The 18,543-nt window shown below is 39.6% G+C and overlaps 1 protein-coding gene across 1 annotated transcript; it reads left to right on the top strand.

Annotated features, from left to right (window-relative positions):
• Nucleotides 1–37: 37 nt before the first annotated feature.
• RAB22A (RAB22A, member RAS oncogene family) lies at nucleotides 38–16,887 on the top strand. Its single transcript, XM_066561313.1, has 7 exons — nucleotides 38–143; nucleotides 1,981–2,060; nucleotides 4,193–4,274; nucleotides 8,250–8,321; nucleotides 8,452–8,558; nucleotides 10,359–10,468; nucleotides 11,814–16,887. Exons 1-7 carry the CDS (start codon nucleotides 108–110, stop codon nucleotides 11,909–11,911), a joined length of 585 nt encoding a protein of 194 aa, XP_066417410.1. The 5' UTR covers nucleotides 38–107; the 3' UTR covers nucleotides 11,912–16,887.
• Nucleotides 16,888–18,543: the final 1,656 nt, after the last annotated feature.

The following is an 18,543-nucleotide window of genomic DNA, read 5'->3' as shown; positions in this document are numbered from 1 at the left end:
GCGGTGTGCGGGTAACCGGGGCGGGCGGGGGGCGGCCGCCGCGGGGACGGCGATGATCGTGCTGGGCCGCGTCTCAGGCGCTCGCTGAAGACGCTGCCTGCCCGGCCATGGCTCTGAGGGAGCTGAAAGTTTGCCTTCTGGGGGTAAGTGCTGGGCGGCGGGAGGGAGGGTGGGAGCGGAATGAGGGGCTGGCTGGAGAAGCTCAGTGGTGGCGGGGAGCCTCTTGTCAGAGCTCGGGAAGCCTCTGGCGATGGCGGAGAGCCTCTGTCAGGGGCTGGAGAGGCTCTGTGGCGATGGCGGAAAGCTTCTCTCAGAGCCTGGAGAGCCTCTGTCAGAGCCCAGAGAGGCGCCGAGCGCGGGGAGCTCTCCCCGGGCGCTGCCGGGCCCTCGCCCCGTCCCTCTGAGGGGACCGGGCGGACGCGCCTTCCCCTCTGCGAGGGAGGCGTCTGCCACGGGTCAATATCGCTCCTTTTCTGCCCTGTTCTCCTTTTTAAAAAAATAAGAGAGGAAGCATGACTATCCAATGCCTTTGTCCCTCTTCCTCCCAGGCCCTTTCGGGCTTGGAGTCCACAGAATAAATAGAAGCACCTGAAATCAAACTGGTGGGAGAGAGGGAGGGGCCTGAACTTATATTGTAGGAGCATATGCAGGAAGGTCTTGCAGGTGGTGGAAGGAAGAGACGTGGAGCGAAGTGAAGCAGAAGTTTAAAATTTGGTAAGGGTATGAAGCTGCCTTTTGGCGTGGTTTGTTTGGAGAGCCCCACGGTGAGCAGGTGGAGGTGTCACTATCAGCATTGAAACCCTCTGTTCAGAGTTGTTTTCTGCTTTAAATGGCCACCTTGCCCTTCAGAGGGGACGATTATGTGTTTGTGTGCCCTTCGTGTTGTGAAGGTATTTGGGGTAACTACTGTTTGTATTCACCTGGCCTGAGAAACCTTTTGCTACAGAAGAAAAGGGGAATAAGCACCCAGGAAATCTTGTCCTTCAATTCCCTGAGCCAGGAGCCATATCTGTGTTTCTCTTTTTAAGATTTGCTCTGATTAATGAGACTGCAAACTGTGTAAAATACAGAGCTATGATAATGTGTTTTTTCTCAAGAGGAAAATAGCTTGGCAAGATGAATACAATTGTACGTAGTGTACCCAAATTACTGCATTATTCAGGAGGTTTGGGAAAAAAAAAGCATGAATGATGTAAAACTTCATTTTCAGTGAAGCAATTCCTCAGGGGTTTATTTCTTAAAGTTTTAATGACTCAGGAAATGCAAAGCAAAAAGTTTGTCTTCACACATCTTAAATAAAATACAATTTCAAATGTCCAGCTTCTACCGAGAAGCACTTTACCACTAAAAGTTTAATTTCACTTCTAAATGTGACTTCTCTATATCTTTTGCTTTTTAACCGTGGAGTCGATGGTGCAAAGATATACAAAGAATTTTCATTGTTTGTTTCCTCTTTCACCATTTTTAGCACGTAGAGTTGCATTAGTAACGTGTTTCAGGTGTGTCACAGAAGAAATTTCAAGTCTTTCATTAAGCAGGGTGGGACAGCATTAGTCAGAGGTTGAATGCATGTGTCACACTTGTATAATTTCATGTACTCCACTGGTCCTCTATCCTGGTACGCTGTACTCAGTTGCTGTATGTTTTACCAAGAGTGGTCTTTTCCCACTGCTGTTCCATTGGAAGATGTGCATAGCTTTGTAAAAAAGCTCAAAGTTTGAGTAATATAGTAAGTGTGAATGCAGATTTTTGTGGTCCTTCAAAAAAAAATCTTAACAATTTTATTTAGAGGACTGTAACTTGTAACAGACCTTTCATTTTCTACTAAATTAATGTAATACCTGAAGTGTTTCACAACTTCTCTGAGATTCTCTGCAGGAATGTGTTATTCACTGCAGTTTACTGAAGGATTTGAGGACAAAAGAATCATCTGTCTATAGTAATTAATACTGCTTTCAACTGTTTCTGTTCTTTTCTTAGGACACTGGTGTGGGCAAATCAAGTATTGTGTGGAGATTTGTTGAAGATAGCTTTGATCCCAACATCAACCCAACAATAGGGTAAGAAACTAAATGAAGTAAATGTGATTGATGCAAGAATAAAATGAAATTACCTGAATAGATCACTTGGGAGTTCTTCGTGTGTGGCAGCTGAGTGTGGTAATAAACATAACTGCAGCCTTAATTAAGCTTGTGAGCTACCTCAGGACACATAGGAGGAGTGCTCTCAGCACTCCTGCAGCTTCCATTTTCATGTGTAAGGTCTGGACCCATTTTTGTATTGTTAATCTAAGCTAACAATGAATAAATTACACTACAGATGCTTCTTTTAAAGGGACAGCATGCTTTTCTTGTGCACAACCCTTACATTTCAAATTCTAATTATTATGCAACTCCACGGTTTCTAATTCATTTTTTTAAAGACTCAAGTACTGTAAGTCTCCTAGGTTTTTGAGGGTGGTTAACATACTAATTCAGGTAGGTCTCACCATTAATTAGTTAAAATGTTACACATTTGTATGCAATGCACACACAAATCTAACTGATGAAACTGTTTTTGCAGTAAGTCTCATAGGTAAGGGGGATATTTGAAATTTGAGCCTCAGAGTAGCAACATTATTGATCTCAAATCTTTGAATGGATGGAAGGAAGAGCAAGCATCAGGAATTCTTGGAGTGGTTGGATCTTTTTCTTTCTTTAGCTGTCTTTTTTTGTTGTTGTTTTTTTGCTTAGCAAGTGTCATTTGGGCTGCTTTGATCAGAATCAATTTTGGCTTATGGAACTTTGCTTGTTGCCAAGAGGTGTTTGGGAGTGTCAGTACAACTTCCTGTCTCAGGTGTGGTGTCCCACAGGCTCTGCTACAGCTTCTACCAAAAAAGATCCTGCTGATAAAGATCAGCTGTGTCTCATCCTGTCCTTCTGAAAAATTTGGGTCTCTGTGATCTCTCTCTTTTCCCTTACACCCCCCCTTTTTTTTTGAGTGTAAATACTGACATTGAACTGCAAAATGTTCTGTACAAGTGTGCTTTTGTTTATGTTTCTCTGTTAACAGAGGTTTATTAACAGAACTGAGAGCATTATAGCTGCTTGAAGTGACAGACTGAAAATCTATCTTTTACTAGCCTTAACAAAATCATTCACTGCTCTGAAGACTGGTTATTTTGGTAGTTTGCTACATAAATGAATCAAAACTTGCCCAAATGCTGGGATTATGTGAAGCTCCAACAAGATACGCAGTCCAAAAACTTAAAGTAAATTAACTTTTTTTATGCCTTGCTTTTAATTCCCAATTGAGAATTGTAGGTGGAGAGGACAAAGTAAGGACTAGATGAGCTTTGAGCGTCTTGCAAAACTAAAGCTGAGAATGCTTCAACTTTATTCTCTGGGTCTTTGAGTTCATGAGATACAATCTTGTTTCCTGTCCTGTTTTCATTCCTCTTAGAATCAGCTGAGCAATCGCACTTTGTTGTTGTCAATGGTCATTGCTCAATTTCTGACACGGGCAGCTGCAGAAGCCTTGTCAGAATTCTGCAGCTTTTCTCCCCTCAGGATGCTGAGGGCAGATTTAACCAGCATACACTTCCAGGTGCTGCAGAATATTCATTAGAGCATCAAAAAGGAATATCAAACAAGTTATAGTGTCTACTTGGCTGGGAAAAGCAGCTGGAAAATTTAATAACAAAAGAGACGTTATTCCTACTAAAAGTCATCAAGGATAACTCCAATTTGGAGGGTTTTGTTCAGCCAATTGTCAGAGGATTTTGAGAAGCATTTAGCCTCTTGTCAGGTACCACTGGGGATGGTTTAGTTGTGATGTGAATTACAGAAACACAACTTTTCACTTCAAATTGACTGTACAGGGATGCTTTGGTTTATAGAACCAGTAAGATAAATTCAGTGAGAATCTATGATTTAGGAAACTGTTTCCATATTGACCAGAAAATTCAGATTTGATGCATAATTTGCAGCAGTCTTAAGGGAAGTGAAAGTCTCTGCTGTGCTTTACAAGAATATCCTATCACTTTGGTTTTCTTCACTCATTGCAGAAATACATCAGCTAATTAATGGTGTTGAAATGCAATTAGGCTCACTTTTAGTGGAATGTGAACCTTCTTGAAAGCTCATGGTGGTAATGAGTGTTCTAAGGATGTTTTTATATTCTCAAAATGCATGAACTCTGTGGTTTTTTTCAGAGCCTCATTTATGACCAAGACTGTACAGTATCAAAATGAGCTGCATAAATTCCTGATTTGGGATACAGCTGGACAGGAGCGGGTGAGTAAAATCAGCATCTGTGGAGAAAGTTTGGGCCAGAGCTTGGGTTGTTTCCAACTCTGCCCCTGGAAGTCACAAAGTGATCTGGTTTTACAAACATGTATTACAACACTTGTTTCTGTGCAGATTCCTATCAAGATGTGGGTGCTGTAGATATGTTTTTATTTCTCATTGTCATGATTTAAGTGTAAAGGTAAGGAAGATTACCTAAGAGGAGTTTATGGAGCAATAGTCTGGGTTTAGATTCACTGAAAGGGAATGGTCTTTCCACAGAAGACAAGGCTGGTGTGGGGGGAAGCCAGCAGCTCTCTCTAGCACCATTTCTAGCTGAGTTTTAAACCTTCAACTGCAATATTTGCAGTCAGTGCATCAACACAAGAATCAAAGTGAGATAAATTACCATGTTTCATAGTACAAGTAAGGCCTTGATTCTGGAAAAATACACAACTGCTGACACATTCTGTTAGCTTCACTGTTAGGGTTGTAAATGTGAGCAGGATGTAGAGTTAGGTTTTCCAGAGCAGTTTCAAGCAGTGTTACAGGTGATAACTACTCTTTTATTCTTCTGTAAAGTTTTACTAATCAAATCTGATGGTGTTAGAAGCTGTGTCGAATCTCTTTTGAAATTTGAATTTTAATTTGGTAGTTTGGGGTTTTGATCTCTGCAGCATTCATAGTTCTGAGGAAAGGCAACAAAAGCTTTGAAGAAAATGACTAATCAAATGAAATCCCAACTAATAAATTTGCATGATTTTCACTTGGAGCTAAGAGGAAGACTTTTCCAGGGAGCTTGCTTGCTTATGGATTACTAGTAAGAGTGGTAGAAATTACAGTAGCTGCATTAACAGTGCTTTTTCTTGCTTTGGCTGCAAGTGAACTACTGGCAGCTGTGAATTACTCAAGATGAGTTGATTTAGGATGTGAGGTAACTGTGATAAAGGTTGGTTTATAACTTCAGGATAACAATTGGCAAATACAGCTGTACTGCTTTTCAGGATTGGCTTGAGAAACAACCCAAACAAAAAAACAAACAAACCAACAAAACAACCCTCCCAATAATAACAAACAAAACAAACACTTTGTAAAGCCTCAGTCATCCCTATCCATAGGGACTTGACCTTTTGGAATCCTGGTGGAACTGAGCTGCCAGCCTTCTGGCTTGATAACAGCCAAGGAAGTAACTCCAGTGTATTTGTATTGTGATTTAGTGCTGTCAATTTTGAATGACAATTTTTTATTTCCTTCCAACAGCACCATATAAAGCAAAGTGAAGTTGTCAGGGATGTTTCCCAGGAATATGTCCAATAGTATCTGTGTTATCAAAAATATCCTGAGCCCTTCCAGTGCCAGCAGTCAGTCAGCATTTGCTGTAAATAGTTTGTCTTAAGTGAACATCATAGCCCATTCTGGAATGTTATTGCTGCAAAGTGATATTCTGAGAGGTAGAGTATGAATTTTTAGAGGTTGGTTCTCTTAAATGAAAAGCTTTATAAACATGCCTGCCACTATTTGGCAGGAAGCATCCATTACGTTTTAGCATTCCATCCTGTTCACTTGAACTGTGCAAGCAATGGGAGGACCCTGTAATTTGCCTTCAGCACATCTAATCTGAGGAAGCATCTCTGTACATGGCCAGCATGTTCCTGGTCTATTTTTGGACTCTCAGTGATACCTCTTTAATTCTCTTCCATACAAGTTGCTTGATATCTTTATTGAATCAAAAAAGGAAAGGTGTCTTTGCAGGACTCTGAGCAGGAGCTGTGATACCTGTGAAGTTTATATTCCATATCTGAGAGAAGTCAGAGCAGGAGCTGTGATTCCTGTGAAGTTTATATTCCATATCTGAGAGAAGTCACTTGAGACTCCAGTATAACCAAGGAAGTCAGTGAGATGTGAGCAGGGATGTTTACTCTGAAATGATTCAGTATCTTCACAAAGGTTCCTTTCTCCAGAGCAGGACAGCACTGTCACTGCTGTCACAAATGGGCTGTACACCTGCCTGGCCCTGAAATCTGTAGCACAGTTTTCTGGTCATGCAACATATCTGCCAATGAATTATGGAAGGGATTCCCTCTGTGGAATAGATCTGGAATACTAAAAATGTCCACACCATTCTTGGAACTGAAATGTCTCTGCTGAGCTGTGGAATGCATGGAATTCACAGTCCTGGCTCCTTGAGGAGTGTTTGCTGTTTCCCATTTCAAAAGCCCAGCTGCAAATAGTTCTGCACTGCACTGGGCACCCCCTTGCTCTCAGTGGCTTTGGGGTGGCTGGACAGCCTTGTTCCAGAGCTGGAAATGTGCACCAAGTCATTCACACACCTCATTTACACACATACCTTATTTCTTCTGCACTGAGTTCAGTTGATAGGAGGTGACTTACAGTAATTAGGATTTTTGCCTTCTTACCTAACAGTTTTGAGTTTCCCTGCATAGTTACATTATGCATAATTACATTAATTCTCTCAAAACACAAATTGGAGGCTGGGGGGCAAGCTGAAGTCTTTGGAAAAATTGCAAAAGGAAAATCCAGTGTTTCTGGTAACATCTGTTTTGTTAATATATTTTATCTGCTGACTGCTCTTAGGTGGAAAAAAGTATCTAAGTGTTAGCAGACAGGAAATGAGAGTAATACAAAATCAGCAAGTGAAAGTTGGTTTGTTCCCAATGTAAATAGTGAATAATCAAAAAGCCAGGTTGCAACCAGTCCAAGTGGTGGTTTACCAAATATGTTTCCCTTTATATTTTAGTACTTAGAAGGAAGAGAGGGATTATGTCCCAATGTGAACTGAATGTCTGCCCATGTTTCCCTTTCCCACTATTAAATATTTTTATATTCTGAACTTTGCATTCAAAATCCTATTTTCAAAACAGAATTTGAGAGCCAAATGTAAATGGTCTGGAATTCTGCTTTATAGCAAGATTTTTATGATTTATTATATTGCTCTCAGTTGAACTGTACTAAGCAAAAGGAAATTGGTATTTTATTAGAAATGAATGAGCCTTTATGAAAAACTGTATCCAATTCATTATTTTTACCCTGAGTAATAAGATGCACAAAAGCTCTAAATCATAATGCTTACATGAAACCAATACATGCAGTTTACTCTGCACTTTGAAGGAGAGTTCTGGTTGCTAGATCAGTTGTCTTGGCTTTTTTAAAGTTGGCAGAATATCCCATTGTTCTTAAGAATGCTTCATGGAGATTTTTGATGCAACTTGATTGTTTATCACTTTTTTTTAGCACTGGATTCATAAGGTTTTGTCCACTCAAAAGTACAGCCCTACAAAGCAAACAGACCTGCTGTAGATTTAATTCTGAAAATCACAAGAAAGCAGCCTTTTATCTGGTGTGTTCCTTAAAGCTCTATTTGCAACAGGGCAGATAGTTTTGTGGGCTTTTGCCGTTTTTTCTTTTAAACATGCTTCTAAATTTGAGGGAAAAATTGAAGCAAAATCTCTAAAGCCATAAGTTAGATTCTGAAGAAATCAACATTTCTAGCATTTAAGACTGGTAATTGATCCATGGGGCTAGAAGTTGACAGCAGCTTCTGAACATTTCAGATCAAAATTAATATATGCTAGGTTTCTTAACATTTTTGTCTTAGTCAAAGTTGACCTTGCTTCTCCCTGCATTTTTGTCCTTGTTTGGTGTTTAAAGTCGAGCACATGCATGTTTGTGTAGACAGTCTGTTAAGGGAGAGGTTCTAATCTAGGCAAAATAAGATCAAGTTTGCCTTCCTGCTGTTTGCAGTAGGTGCTGCTGCTGAGCCCACACGATTTATTGCCTGTCCTCAGGAGAACAATGCCTTCCTGGGAGATCGTGCGTTCTACTGCACAGACTGCTTGTGACTGTAAAGGAAAGTTTTCCACTGCTGTCATCTTGGTTTTCCCTTTTTTCAATAGTAGTGCTAATGGTGGTGAGGCTCTGGAGGTCACAGGAAGATCAGGTTTATGTTTGCTGTCTTTTTTCCAGTTCCGTGCTTTAGCCCCGATGTATTACCGAGGGTCAGCAGCAGCCATTATAGTGTATGACATCACAAAAGAGGTAAGAAACCTGATCTTGACCCAGCATTACAATTTCTGGGCTATTTTATTTGTGTCATGGGCCAGTTCTGACTCTTAATTTCTTAATTCCTTCCGCCTTCTTTTTTTCTTTTTTTTTTTCCCCACATTAGGAAACTTTCTCAACGTTAAAGAACTGGGTTAAAGAGCTTCGCCAGCATGGACCTCCCAACATTGTTGTAGCTATTGCAGGAAATAAGTGTGACCTTAATGATGTCAGGTAAATAACTGCTGTCAGTTTTGAGGGTTTTCCTTAAGCCCTAGCATTAAATATTTTAATATTTTAGAGCAGCTGAAAGGTATAGAACCATTTCAGCTGTTCTGCTGTAGGGTTGTAGTTTCACAAGGGATTTGAGCTGTTTCTGCTCTCAGAGGACATGGGGTTTGAGCTGCTTGTGCTGTCAGAAGATGTGGTTAGTCTGCCCTTGGATGGTCTCACCCACTTCCTCCCCTGTGCTGGTGTGAGTACATGTGTGATTGGGCAGTAAATTGGGCTGTAAAATAGATCTAGATTAAAACTAACCCTTAAAAAAAAAAAGAAAACTGATCCAAGTATATTTATCTTTCTCACACCATGAACACTTGCTGGCCTAATGGAGTGGGGATAGCAGAGTTAGGAATGAGCAGTTTACAGGGAGACAGGATTACCTTTTCTGGTGGCAGTGCCAAGTTACACAAACCTAAACTGCCTGTGAAGCTATAGTGTAATAGAAGCTGTTTACCTCACTTTACAAGAAGTGCCCCTGTCAGTCTGTAGCACCTCATTTTGTTAGGAAAAACACCAAGCCTGTTGGAAAGCATTGTGTAGGTTTTTCTAACTTGCTTGTTCAGGTGCCTTCCTTCCCTGCTTAAATATTGGGGTGGAATTGGCTGTGGCCAAAATAGTTGCAGGGAGCGGGAAAAGCTCTTGAGAAACTCTATGAAGAGCCAAACTTTCAGGAAGGCATGTACTAAAAACAAAAGAAGGCCTTTTTTATTGATGTCCTGGTTAAATAAGCCAAAATTCAGAAGGAAGGTGTGTGTAAACTTCTTGGGTTTAGGTTTTGCTGGAAAAGGCACCACAGCTGGTGTCTCAAAGGAGACAGCTGGTTATATGTTTAAAGAACCACTGCAAAGGTTGCTCTGAGTATGGTTTTACAAATTGTTAATACCTAGAAGTTATCTAGTGAGCTCTAATAACTTTCATTAGAAGTAGCATGTCTTTTGAAGGAAATAGAGTGTAAAATTCTTTAAAACAGAATTCACATCTCACATGCTCAGCTGGCATCATAGGTGTAAACATTGCTCCTCAAGCTAATGAGGAAGCTTCCTTGTACTTTAGTCAGAGGCAATATTTGAGTCACTGCTCAAAGTCCATGCTCTTGATATCCTAAAGTCCCTCATTACTGAAAGTAGCCTGTGTGTTGTAGAAATTGTACATGAAGTGATACAATGTAAAGTCCAGAGTTCCTTACAGCTACTGGGGTTTGTATTTTTCATTTTGTTTCAGGAAATATACAAAATCCTCAACTTGCCTACTTTGGGGTGCAGAATAACTTGTACACCTGTGTGCTCAGTATAAAAATATTCCTTTTTTATAGCTACATATTCATGCAAAGTAAATGCTGATGATTTGTGCAGTGTTTGGTAAACAGTCATAAGAAATGCACAGCATGATTGGAAATAATGCTTTAGGATCTTCTTAGGACATATGAAGCTGGTGGGGTGAATATCACAGCAGAAGGATTGATTGCAGGCATAAGCTTAGAGCACTCCAGACAAAATCACTGCAGTGTTGTCAGATGGATGAAGGCCTTGGGTAGTTCATGACTGTGCTCATGCTTCAAGGCAGGGAGACAGCACAGAGTAAAGAATGAGCATCAGCTTCAGCATGAAGGGAGCACTGTGATGCTAAACAGGTAAAATATTCATTATAGGAGACACTTAAAAACTTTATCTGTCCCTTAAGGTTTTGAGTAATGGGGTTCTTTTGCATTCATGAATTTCTCTTTGGTTTTTTTGTTGTTTTTTTTTTCCCCAGAGAAGTCATGGAAAAAGATGCTAAAGACTATGCAGATTCCATTCATGCAATATTTGTAGAGACAAGTGCGAAAAATGCAATAAACATTAATGAACTCTTTATAGAAATTAGTAAGTATTTAAAATGTTTAATTAGTAAGTATTTAAACTACTTTCTTCTGCAAAAAACTTGAGTAGAAATTTGATTTCTATATTACTTTTTGTGCTGTTCGGGTGAAAATTTACGGACTTTATACTAAAGTCATTACAATCTGACATGACTACAAACTGCAAAATGAGCTGCATGAATTTCTGGTCACCAAATGACCTCTAAATATTCCTTCTAGAGGTTTTCAGCATACTGTGATGCTGCTGGATAAATAGCAGGCTGGGTACTCCTGTCAGAAGTCAGTGTCCTCTTACCATGTCTGTTATTGAATGTTCCAATTAGTACTTCCAAGGTTATGGAGGAGGAAGGAAATGGCATGAGGATGATCCAGACTTTATATATCTGAGAAAAGGAATTAAGTTCTCATTCTTAGTGCTTGTACTTAGGCTAAAAAAATGTGTTTTTAAAAATATAAAAATTCATAAATGCCAGACTCCTGCATGGGGAATAGCAACTACTGTATGTAAATTTTCCTCAAGTATGTTTGTAGTACCTTGGGGGTTTTTTATATTAAATTGCAAATCTTTTCTGTCTCATTTGTGGTGAGGACAACAATGATACTTTTTATAAGTGTGAATAAAAAGACAGTATTCCATAGTGAATTCTATGCAATACTGTTTGGAGGATATGTATCAAGTAGCAGCACCAATGTTCAGGTGTGTCAGCCTGTTTGTGAAAACTACAGAAACATCAGACTTCAGAAAAAAAAGAGGATCTATAGAAGCAGCTGAATATATTGAAGCTGATGTAAAAACTATGTGCTGTAGATTAGCCTCCTGATTTATTGACTTAATAGTTGCTCTCTAAAATTGATCTTGAATAAATTATGGGGGGAAAAAATCATAAATCCTCCTCAGAAGAGAATGCTCAACCAGGAACAGTCCATTTTAAAGACTGATGAGATGAGTAAAGCAGCTCTCTCTACAAGCACTCCTTTGTTAAGCCTGATGCAGGTAATCTGTGGAAATCCAGGTCAAGATGGTTGTTCTCAAGCTATTCCAGATGGTATTGCATCCTGCAAAGTATTCTCCAAGTGCTTTTACAGCTTAGCTGTCCAGGTCTAGATGAATCTGAAGTGTAACTGCTGCTAAATTGACTTCAAACTGCCTCTGCTGTCCTTTTGTGCAGCCATCCCTCTTAGAGACATAACACAGAGAGTTGCTGCCATCCTGCTGGGCAGGAATGTCATCCCTGGTGACCTACAGCTAACTGAAGGCACACTTTTGTATACAGAGCATACACCAGATGCTTAGAACCAGTTTCAAGTCTAACATTTCCTATATATTTCTTTTTCCTGCCTCCTCGTAGGTCGCAGAATTCCATCCACTGACACCAACCCTGCCTCCAGTGGGAAGGGCTTCAAGCTTCGACGCCAGCCATCGGTGACAAAGCGCAGCTGCTGTTGACTGACCCCTTAGAAAGTCAAACTTTATATACAGTAGGTGGTCTTGGAAGTTAATAGTTCATGTTGGGTTTATATATCAGTCTTAGATCTTTATCTGCTGGTGTTCAAACACCCGAGGTCCCCAAGAAGGGACCGGCTCCTCGGACGCCTGCGCGCGCAGAAAAGACTGCAGCGGTCAGGGCAGCCTGCTGGCTTCCACGGCGTGCAGTGTCCCCTGCCTGCAAAGGGATCCTCATCACTTCTTTGGCCTTGCTTGATTGGAAGGTGACTACGTGGATGGTAGAACTGAAATGTTTTCGTAGTTTTGTAAACAAGGTTTTGGGAGGTTTTTTGTAAAAAGGGAAATGAGCACTTTTGTGGGAGATTGGGTTAGGAGGAGTCTGGAAGTTAGATGTCATTTCTTCCTTTTCTTCAGTGAGCCTTATTTTAAATTTTGGTGTAGCTACTCCAAAGTATGATGGGACAGTTGATGTGAGATGGCTACAGAATAAGCAACTGAAGACAAATAGTAGGCAGATCAGTCCATCCAGTCCCCAAATCCCATTTGCACTTTTTATTTAAGGATGATCTGCACTGGGGGTGGGGACACAAGCAACAGATCTTAAACCACAGACAATCTTCTTTTTCATGCTGACTGTAATCACTTTAAGGCAAACTGGTATGCTTATAGGCATCTTTTTGTTGTTATGAGTTTTTTTAATATTAAGGTATTGGTTAAAGAAAATTACTCACAGGTCTGACTAAATGAAGTGGTTACTGACTAAAAAGAGATGCTGTAAACAGATGCTGCCAGTGGTTCTGATAAGACCTACAAGGTTTTGGGGAAAGCTTTTAATTGCTTGGCATGTGTAAAATGTTCATATTATATTTATGAGACCAGTGTTTAAAGTGTTATAAATTATGTAAAAACAGTAAAAAATAATAGAGTCTTCTACACTCCTTCCATTCCACACCTAGGGATAAACTCTTGAGGAATCTCCATCAGGGGTTTTTTTCCTGCATTTTAGGTATTGTCACTGTGAGTTCATCCAGAGGCAGATGAAATTCTTTCTCTTTCAATGACATTTGAAAGGGCCAATAAAACATCCTGGTGGGGCAGCACAAGGCCTGTCTGTTGAACAAACTTTCATCTGGGGTGCACCCAGTCTTTCCTATTTTAGGCACAAAAATACACATAGGAAGTAACCTTAAGACATGTGGTAATGTAGATCATTACCTCTTGCTTCCTGGGGTTTTTCATCTGTGAGGGTTTTTAGCAAATCAGTGTTTAGCTTATTCTGTATGGGTTTTAGTAGGCTTTCAATTAAACTATAGGTTGACCATACCTGTTTGTGCTATTTTATTTATTTTTACTTTTTGTTTCTTACCAGCACTAGTGAGAAACTTTTATACTTTTGAAGAAAAAGAGCTTAATAGACTTGAGTATATACTAAAATATGCTGGTTAGCTTTAGTATCCAACTGAGCTCATGATGATGCTTATTCTTTTTTTTTAATCTGGTTTTCTATCATCTCAAGTATTTTCTCTGAAGGAAATGTAGGAAAATTTGTAAGAAATTTAAGGACTTGTACTTCAGATTCATTTGTGTTTTACTGAAAATTCTTGGAGAGCTGGAGCAGAACAGGCAAACTGGTACATTGAGGTTTTTGGGCAGGTCAGTGAATTTAGTGATATTTGGTGACTACATTTTTGTCATGCCTTTTCCTTACCCTGCCCACATTGCCAATTCTGTCTTCTTTGCCATAGTCCCACAGGCTCCATGCTTCCAGAGAGCCAAGAAATCCAACTCCATGGGTGTGCACTCTACTCTTTCTGCAGTTCTGATCTTGAATTGCAGCAGGTGAAGTGTATCAGCCAGTGTTCCAGATTGTCCAAACTGCCAGCCCTGGAGTGAGGCTGCTTCTTAATATTTGCCTGTTTAAAAAGACAGACAGTTGATGTAAGTTCCTCTGAGTCCACATAAGTGTTTATTGATCACTGGCCCTGCTGAATGCTGGAATGCAATCTTCCCTGCATGAGAGGCACATGCTCATTGTTTCATTTTTGGTAGAGAAAAGTGGTTTCTTTTGTATTAATAATTTGTTGGGTCAGCTGCTTTGATCTTGCACTAGGCTTGCTGGAATTGATTATATTTTCTCCTAGCATAGCTTCTCTATTTGGAGATGCATTGGTATTGGAGTGTTTGGAGTGCAGATTATCAACCATTCCAGCTAAATTTTTAATAGCTTTTTTCCTGGTAAGAAGCTGTTCAAAAAGCTCAGGATTAAAGTTTTATTCCACCACGTCTTTCTGTCTAATGAGTGGAGCTCATCAGAGACTCAACTTTCAGATACTGTCAAAGGGAATTACACAATCTCAGAATGGTGCAGGTTGAAAGGGACCACAGTGAATAATCTGGTTCAACCTCCCTGCTCAGGCAGGGTCATTCCAGAGCACATTGCACAGATTAATTTCTGCAGAACATGTTTGAAATGGCAAAGTGTCATGTATGTAAAAATGTAATGAGGTGTATGTTATATCATTGATCAGAGCATTTTTAGCTGAAAAAATATGACTAGTGCAACTTCTAAACACCACCAGTTCTTTCTCATGAAAGTTATAGAATTGAACAAAAATTAAATTTGATAAATATTTCATTCTTAAGCTTTGGAGTAACTTGAATGTGCTCTCCAGATTTTGGAAGGTATCTTCATCTGACCCTCTCTTGAAACAGTCACTTAGCTGACTTGCCAGGTTCTCAATCTGTGCTGCAGGTAGTTTTGTAGGATATTTTATATACATGCTGAAAACTGGTATGTCAAGTACCCAACTAGGTGAAATTTGGAAGCTGACATTTAGTAATCATACTACTGAAAATTGTTACAGGTGCTTTGAAAAGTTCTAAGACAATTCTAACAACTTTTGCTGTTACTGTGAAGGTAAAGACTTTATTTTAGGTCCAACAAATCACTGCACTCCAGATCCCTGCTGACATCAGTGAGACCCTTCCTTTAAGTGCTGCAGGATCAGAGAGTTAATGGTTTAGAGGATGTTTTATGCAGACTGGAGTCTTTGATGTGTTGCTTTACATTTAATGCTACCAGCCTGCTCAAGAAGGATTATTTACTTGCTTGGGAAGAGGGTAAGAGGAGAGGAGACAAGACCTACTTATTGATTTGGAAGTCTAATCCTTCAACCTGGTTGAGGGAGAGCTACAATCTTGGTTAGAGCTTCATTTTAATTATCAAAAAGTAATTCACAGTGAAAATCTTAAATGGTTTAAAAGTTGGCCTCAGCAAGATTTTTTTTCTTACACTGTTAAGGTTAAATTATTCCTTCACATTAGTGTTTAGTTCCAGTAGAACACATTACTAGTTGGAAAAGGAAGCTTTAGCAGTGATGTTTGAATTACTTGCTTGTGAAACAGTCTTTAGTGTGTGTTAAGGATGGTGTAGGCTATTTGTGGTGAGCTGTGTCAGCAATCTGCACAGGACTGGATGATTTACAGGACAGAAGCTGTCAGAGCAGTGGAGCTGCTCACTCTGCAGTGAACCTCACTCAGCAGCAATAGCCACAGACAAACAGGGCAAAATCATCTCCAGAACAAGGAGAACCTGCATAATTCACTGGCCTCAACTTCTACACTGCCTGCTCATTTTGTAAAAAGGCTTCATGTATCTCTCCTGAATACTTACAGCCTCTAAAAATGGCTTTTTGATTCATAGTTGAGAGAAAAGGACAAACTTTCTTAACTTTTCTAGCAGGAAGTCATTGTACAGCCACCTGAGATGGTTTGTACATCACAAGTCAGTTACTCAAAGCAGAAGAATTGTATACTTGGAATTAAGTCTCTAAAAATCTGCAAAAAACTCCCTAAAGAAAACTGTTGGTGTTTGATGTTCAGATCCCATCTCTGGTAATAGATCACAGCCTAGTGATGATAGGTCACAGAAGATTTACAGAACTATGATGATGGTGTGAATTACCAATGTAAGATGGAAGTACAGATTCTAGTATTAAAATAGTCATGTTAGCTTTCCTTTGAGTCATTTGGCTCCAGCTTGTCAAAAGGAATATGCTTGAAAATACATATTTTTCTATCATACAAAAATTCAGGTGCCAAAACATCGTTCCCTAAAATTATTTTAGGCCTTCTGACACTAATGTTTGTTTCTGAAAAATCCCTTCTGATATTCTGGACGTCTCAAAAGTCTGAGTGCAAATCACTTCTTGCTCAGCTACTGTCAAAAATGTATAACTTGGAAAAAATTGAACAAGAATGACCAGACTTTATCCCTAAAGTGTCACAGATACAAATCTTTCAAGGATATAAGACTATCCTGAAATCCAAAAATACTGATGAGCTTAGCCTTTGACTTGTCAAAATGTTCTTAGGGTCAGCTTTTTCCTCCTTCCCCCCTCCATTTCCTCCCACCCCACCCAACCCTGAATTTTTAACATAGTGTTGTCAGAGTGTACATGCCATAAAGAGCTATTCAGAAATACTTAGAAAAGTTCTAATGGCTGAGAGTTACTTGGTGCTCCCTATTTTACATGAAGAATCAAGGCAGTAGGATGAGTTTTCTCACTGTTGAATTAAGACTTCTAAGAAGAAACAATTTTACTGTTCCTGTTACATCAACCCGCAATTTGATGTTCCTAAATTTTTGCTTAAACACTAAGTATAAATTTTATTTAAGGAGCTAATTACTTTTGTAAAGATTTTCTTTTAAGAAGGTTGGGATTTGCTTTGCTTGGCTTCTGTTGATGTTTTCACATAAGTATTGTTGAACAAACCAACTTTTTCAAATGTTGAAGGACACAGACCACTCTTCTGTCATGCTCTTCATCACTGTGGGTGTGATACTCCATCCAGTTGTTGCACTTGAATATTCTGTAACTCTGACACCTTGATAGATTCACTGCTACTATCTTGCCTCACTTTTACTCATGTTACAGTATGTATTTCCTATTAAATCCATTATGTTTTCTTGGCAATTTGTTCTTTGTTTCCTTATGGGATTTAGACAAGGATAGGTGGTGAGTGTCTCTTTTGCCACAAAGTTCTAGAAGTATCTGTCACAGCAGCAAATATTTGTAAGCAAAAGGGTAATTCATTAGCACAGCCTCATGAAACTGTCACAGCAGCTGAGACCTGTGCCATGACTGTATTTTACCACATAATGAAGGCTCAAAGCACATTTACTTGGAGGAGCAACTTATTGTAAGCCTCTGGTCCACTCTTCTGTATTTTAACTTTCTTTCTTGTACTTCCTCTTTCTGAAATTGTGTATCCAACACTGACACTGTGATGGTGAGTTAATTGATTAAGGCACAGAAATGGATTGCATTTCTGTAGCTAAGATGCTTAAGACTTCTGGTAATCTTCCCACTTGTACCCCCCACACTGAGGACAATGAAGAAAAAGAGGTTTTTTTCTGAATGAGAAATTGCATTTGAGTGTTCAGGACACAAAATCTGATATGCATAGAGCTCTTGCAGTATAGTAAATGTTTGCCTGTAAAATGTGTAAAGGTTAACCTTTGTGTCAGCAATTCCTGTCACTCATAACAACATTCTGCCTTTTCATTCTAGGGTGGGTTAACCTGTTCCAAGGGTTGAAAGGTCTGTGCCTTCTTACTCTATTGTCTCTTACTAAAACCAACTTAAGCCGCTCAAAGTTACAGAGCATTTGCAGCACTGTAAACTGCACAAATTCCCACCCATTGCTTCACTGCATGAAGTGTAGTCAGATTACTAGTGATGAAATATTGTAGTGATGAATTCCCAAGCTTATGAATGTTTTGAGACTTTTTTTAGTCTTCTCTTGGGCTGGTCCTGAGAGCGTGTACAGGTTTGTCTGTATTGTTGGTTTGTAGATGCTAATGAGGAAAACCAGGCTTTTTTTCTCTCCTTTTTGTTTGAGTCCTTACACTCCCATATAGTGCATAGAATGCAAATAAAGAAATGTTGATTTGACATAATGTAAACAGCCTTTTCAGCCTAAGCATTCATAATAAACTTTTATAGTGTAATAACATGCTAAATCACTACCAGTCTGATGTATTGTGCAAAAAAAAAAAGGTGTAAACATTTTATTAATAAAATGCTTTGTTTATAAATATGCTGGCTTGTTTATAAATGCTTCCAAAATTCTCCACATCTTAAAAAACAGTCTCTATAGCAATATAGTTCTAGAAGAGGAATGTAAGCAATGGCTTACATGTACAAATGGCTGGAATAGCTGTTTTCCAGAAGTCCTGACTACTGGTGTGCAGAAACTGGAGCTTTTCCCTGGTCTGTGTACACACTGACAAAGGCAGAAGATCCTGTGCAAAGAAGGGATGGGGGCAAACAGCAGAGAGAATGCAGCTTTTGTGTAACACTTCCTTTCTTTGCAGCACCATGCCTGAGAAACTGCAGGCCACACACAGGCTTGTCTAGCAGGGCAAGGCCTGACAAATTCTATCAGGGCCAAGTTATTTAATACTTTGATTTTAACTTGCTCTGCATGAAATGCACAGTTCTCAGCTGCTTAGGCCAGGTTTCTGTCAATCAAAACTGTCAAGTGCTTTTAATATCTGCATGGTGTCGTGGGCCTGTTGTGCTGGGAAGGGATCTTCTCTTGTTGGTTAATACAGCCAGCTGGTTGGT

Source organism: Molothrus aeneus, chromosome 17 (assembly GCF_037042795.1).
Source record: "Molothrus aeneus isolate 106 chromosome 17, BPBGC_Maene_1.0, whole genome shotgun sequence".
Classification (NCBI taxonomy): domain Eukaryota; kingdom Metazoa; phylum Chordata; class Aves; order Passeriformes; family Icteridae; genus Molothrus; species Molothrus aeneus.
Note: the sequence above shows the minus strand (reverse complement) of the source record. Positions and strands in the feature narration are given on the sequence as shown.

Coding starts and splice junctions, on each gene's coding strand:
- RAB22A (XM_066561313.1), top strand. CDS start 108: ATGGCTCTGAGGGAGCTGAAAGTTTGCCTTCTGGGG. Junction 144..1,980: donor TGAAAGTTTGCCTTCTGGGG/GTAAGTGCTGGG, acceptor TTCTTTTCTTAG/GACACTGGTGTGGGCAAATC. Junction 4,275..8,249: donor ATACAGCTGGACAGGAGCGG/GTGAGTAAAATC, acceptor TCTTTTTTCCAG/TTCCGTGCTTTAGCCCCGAT.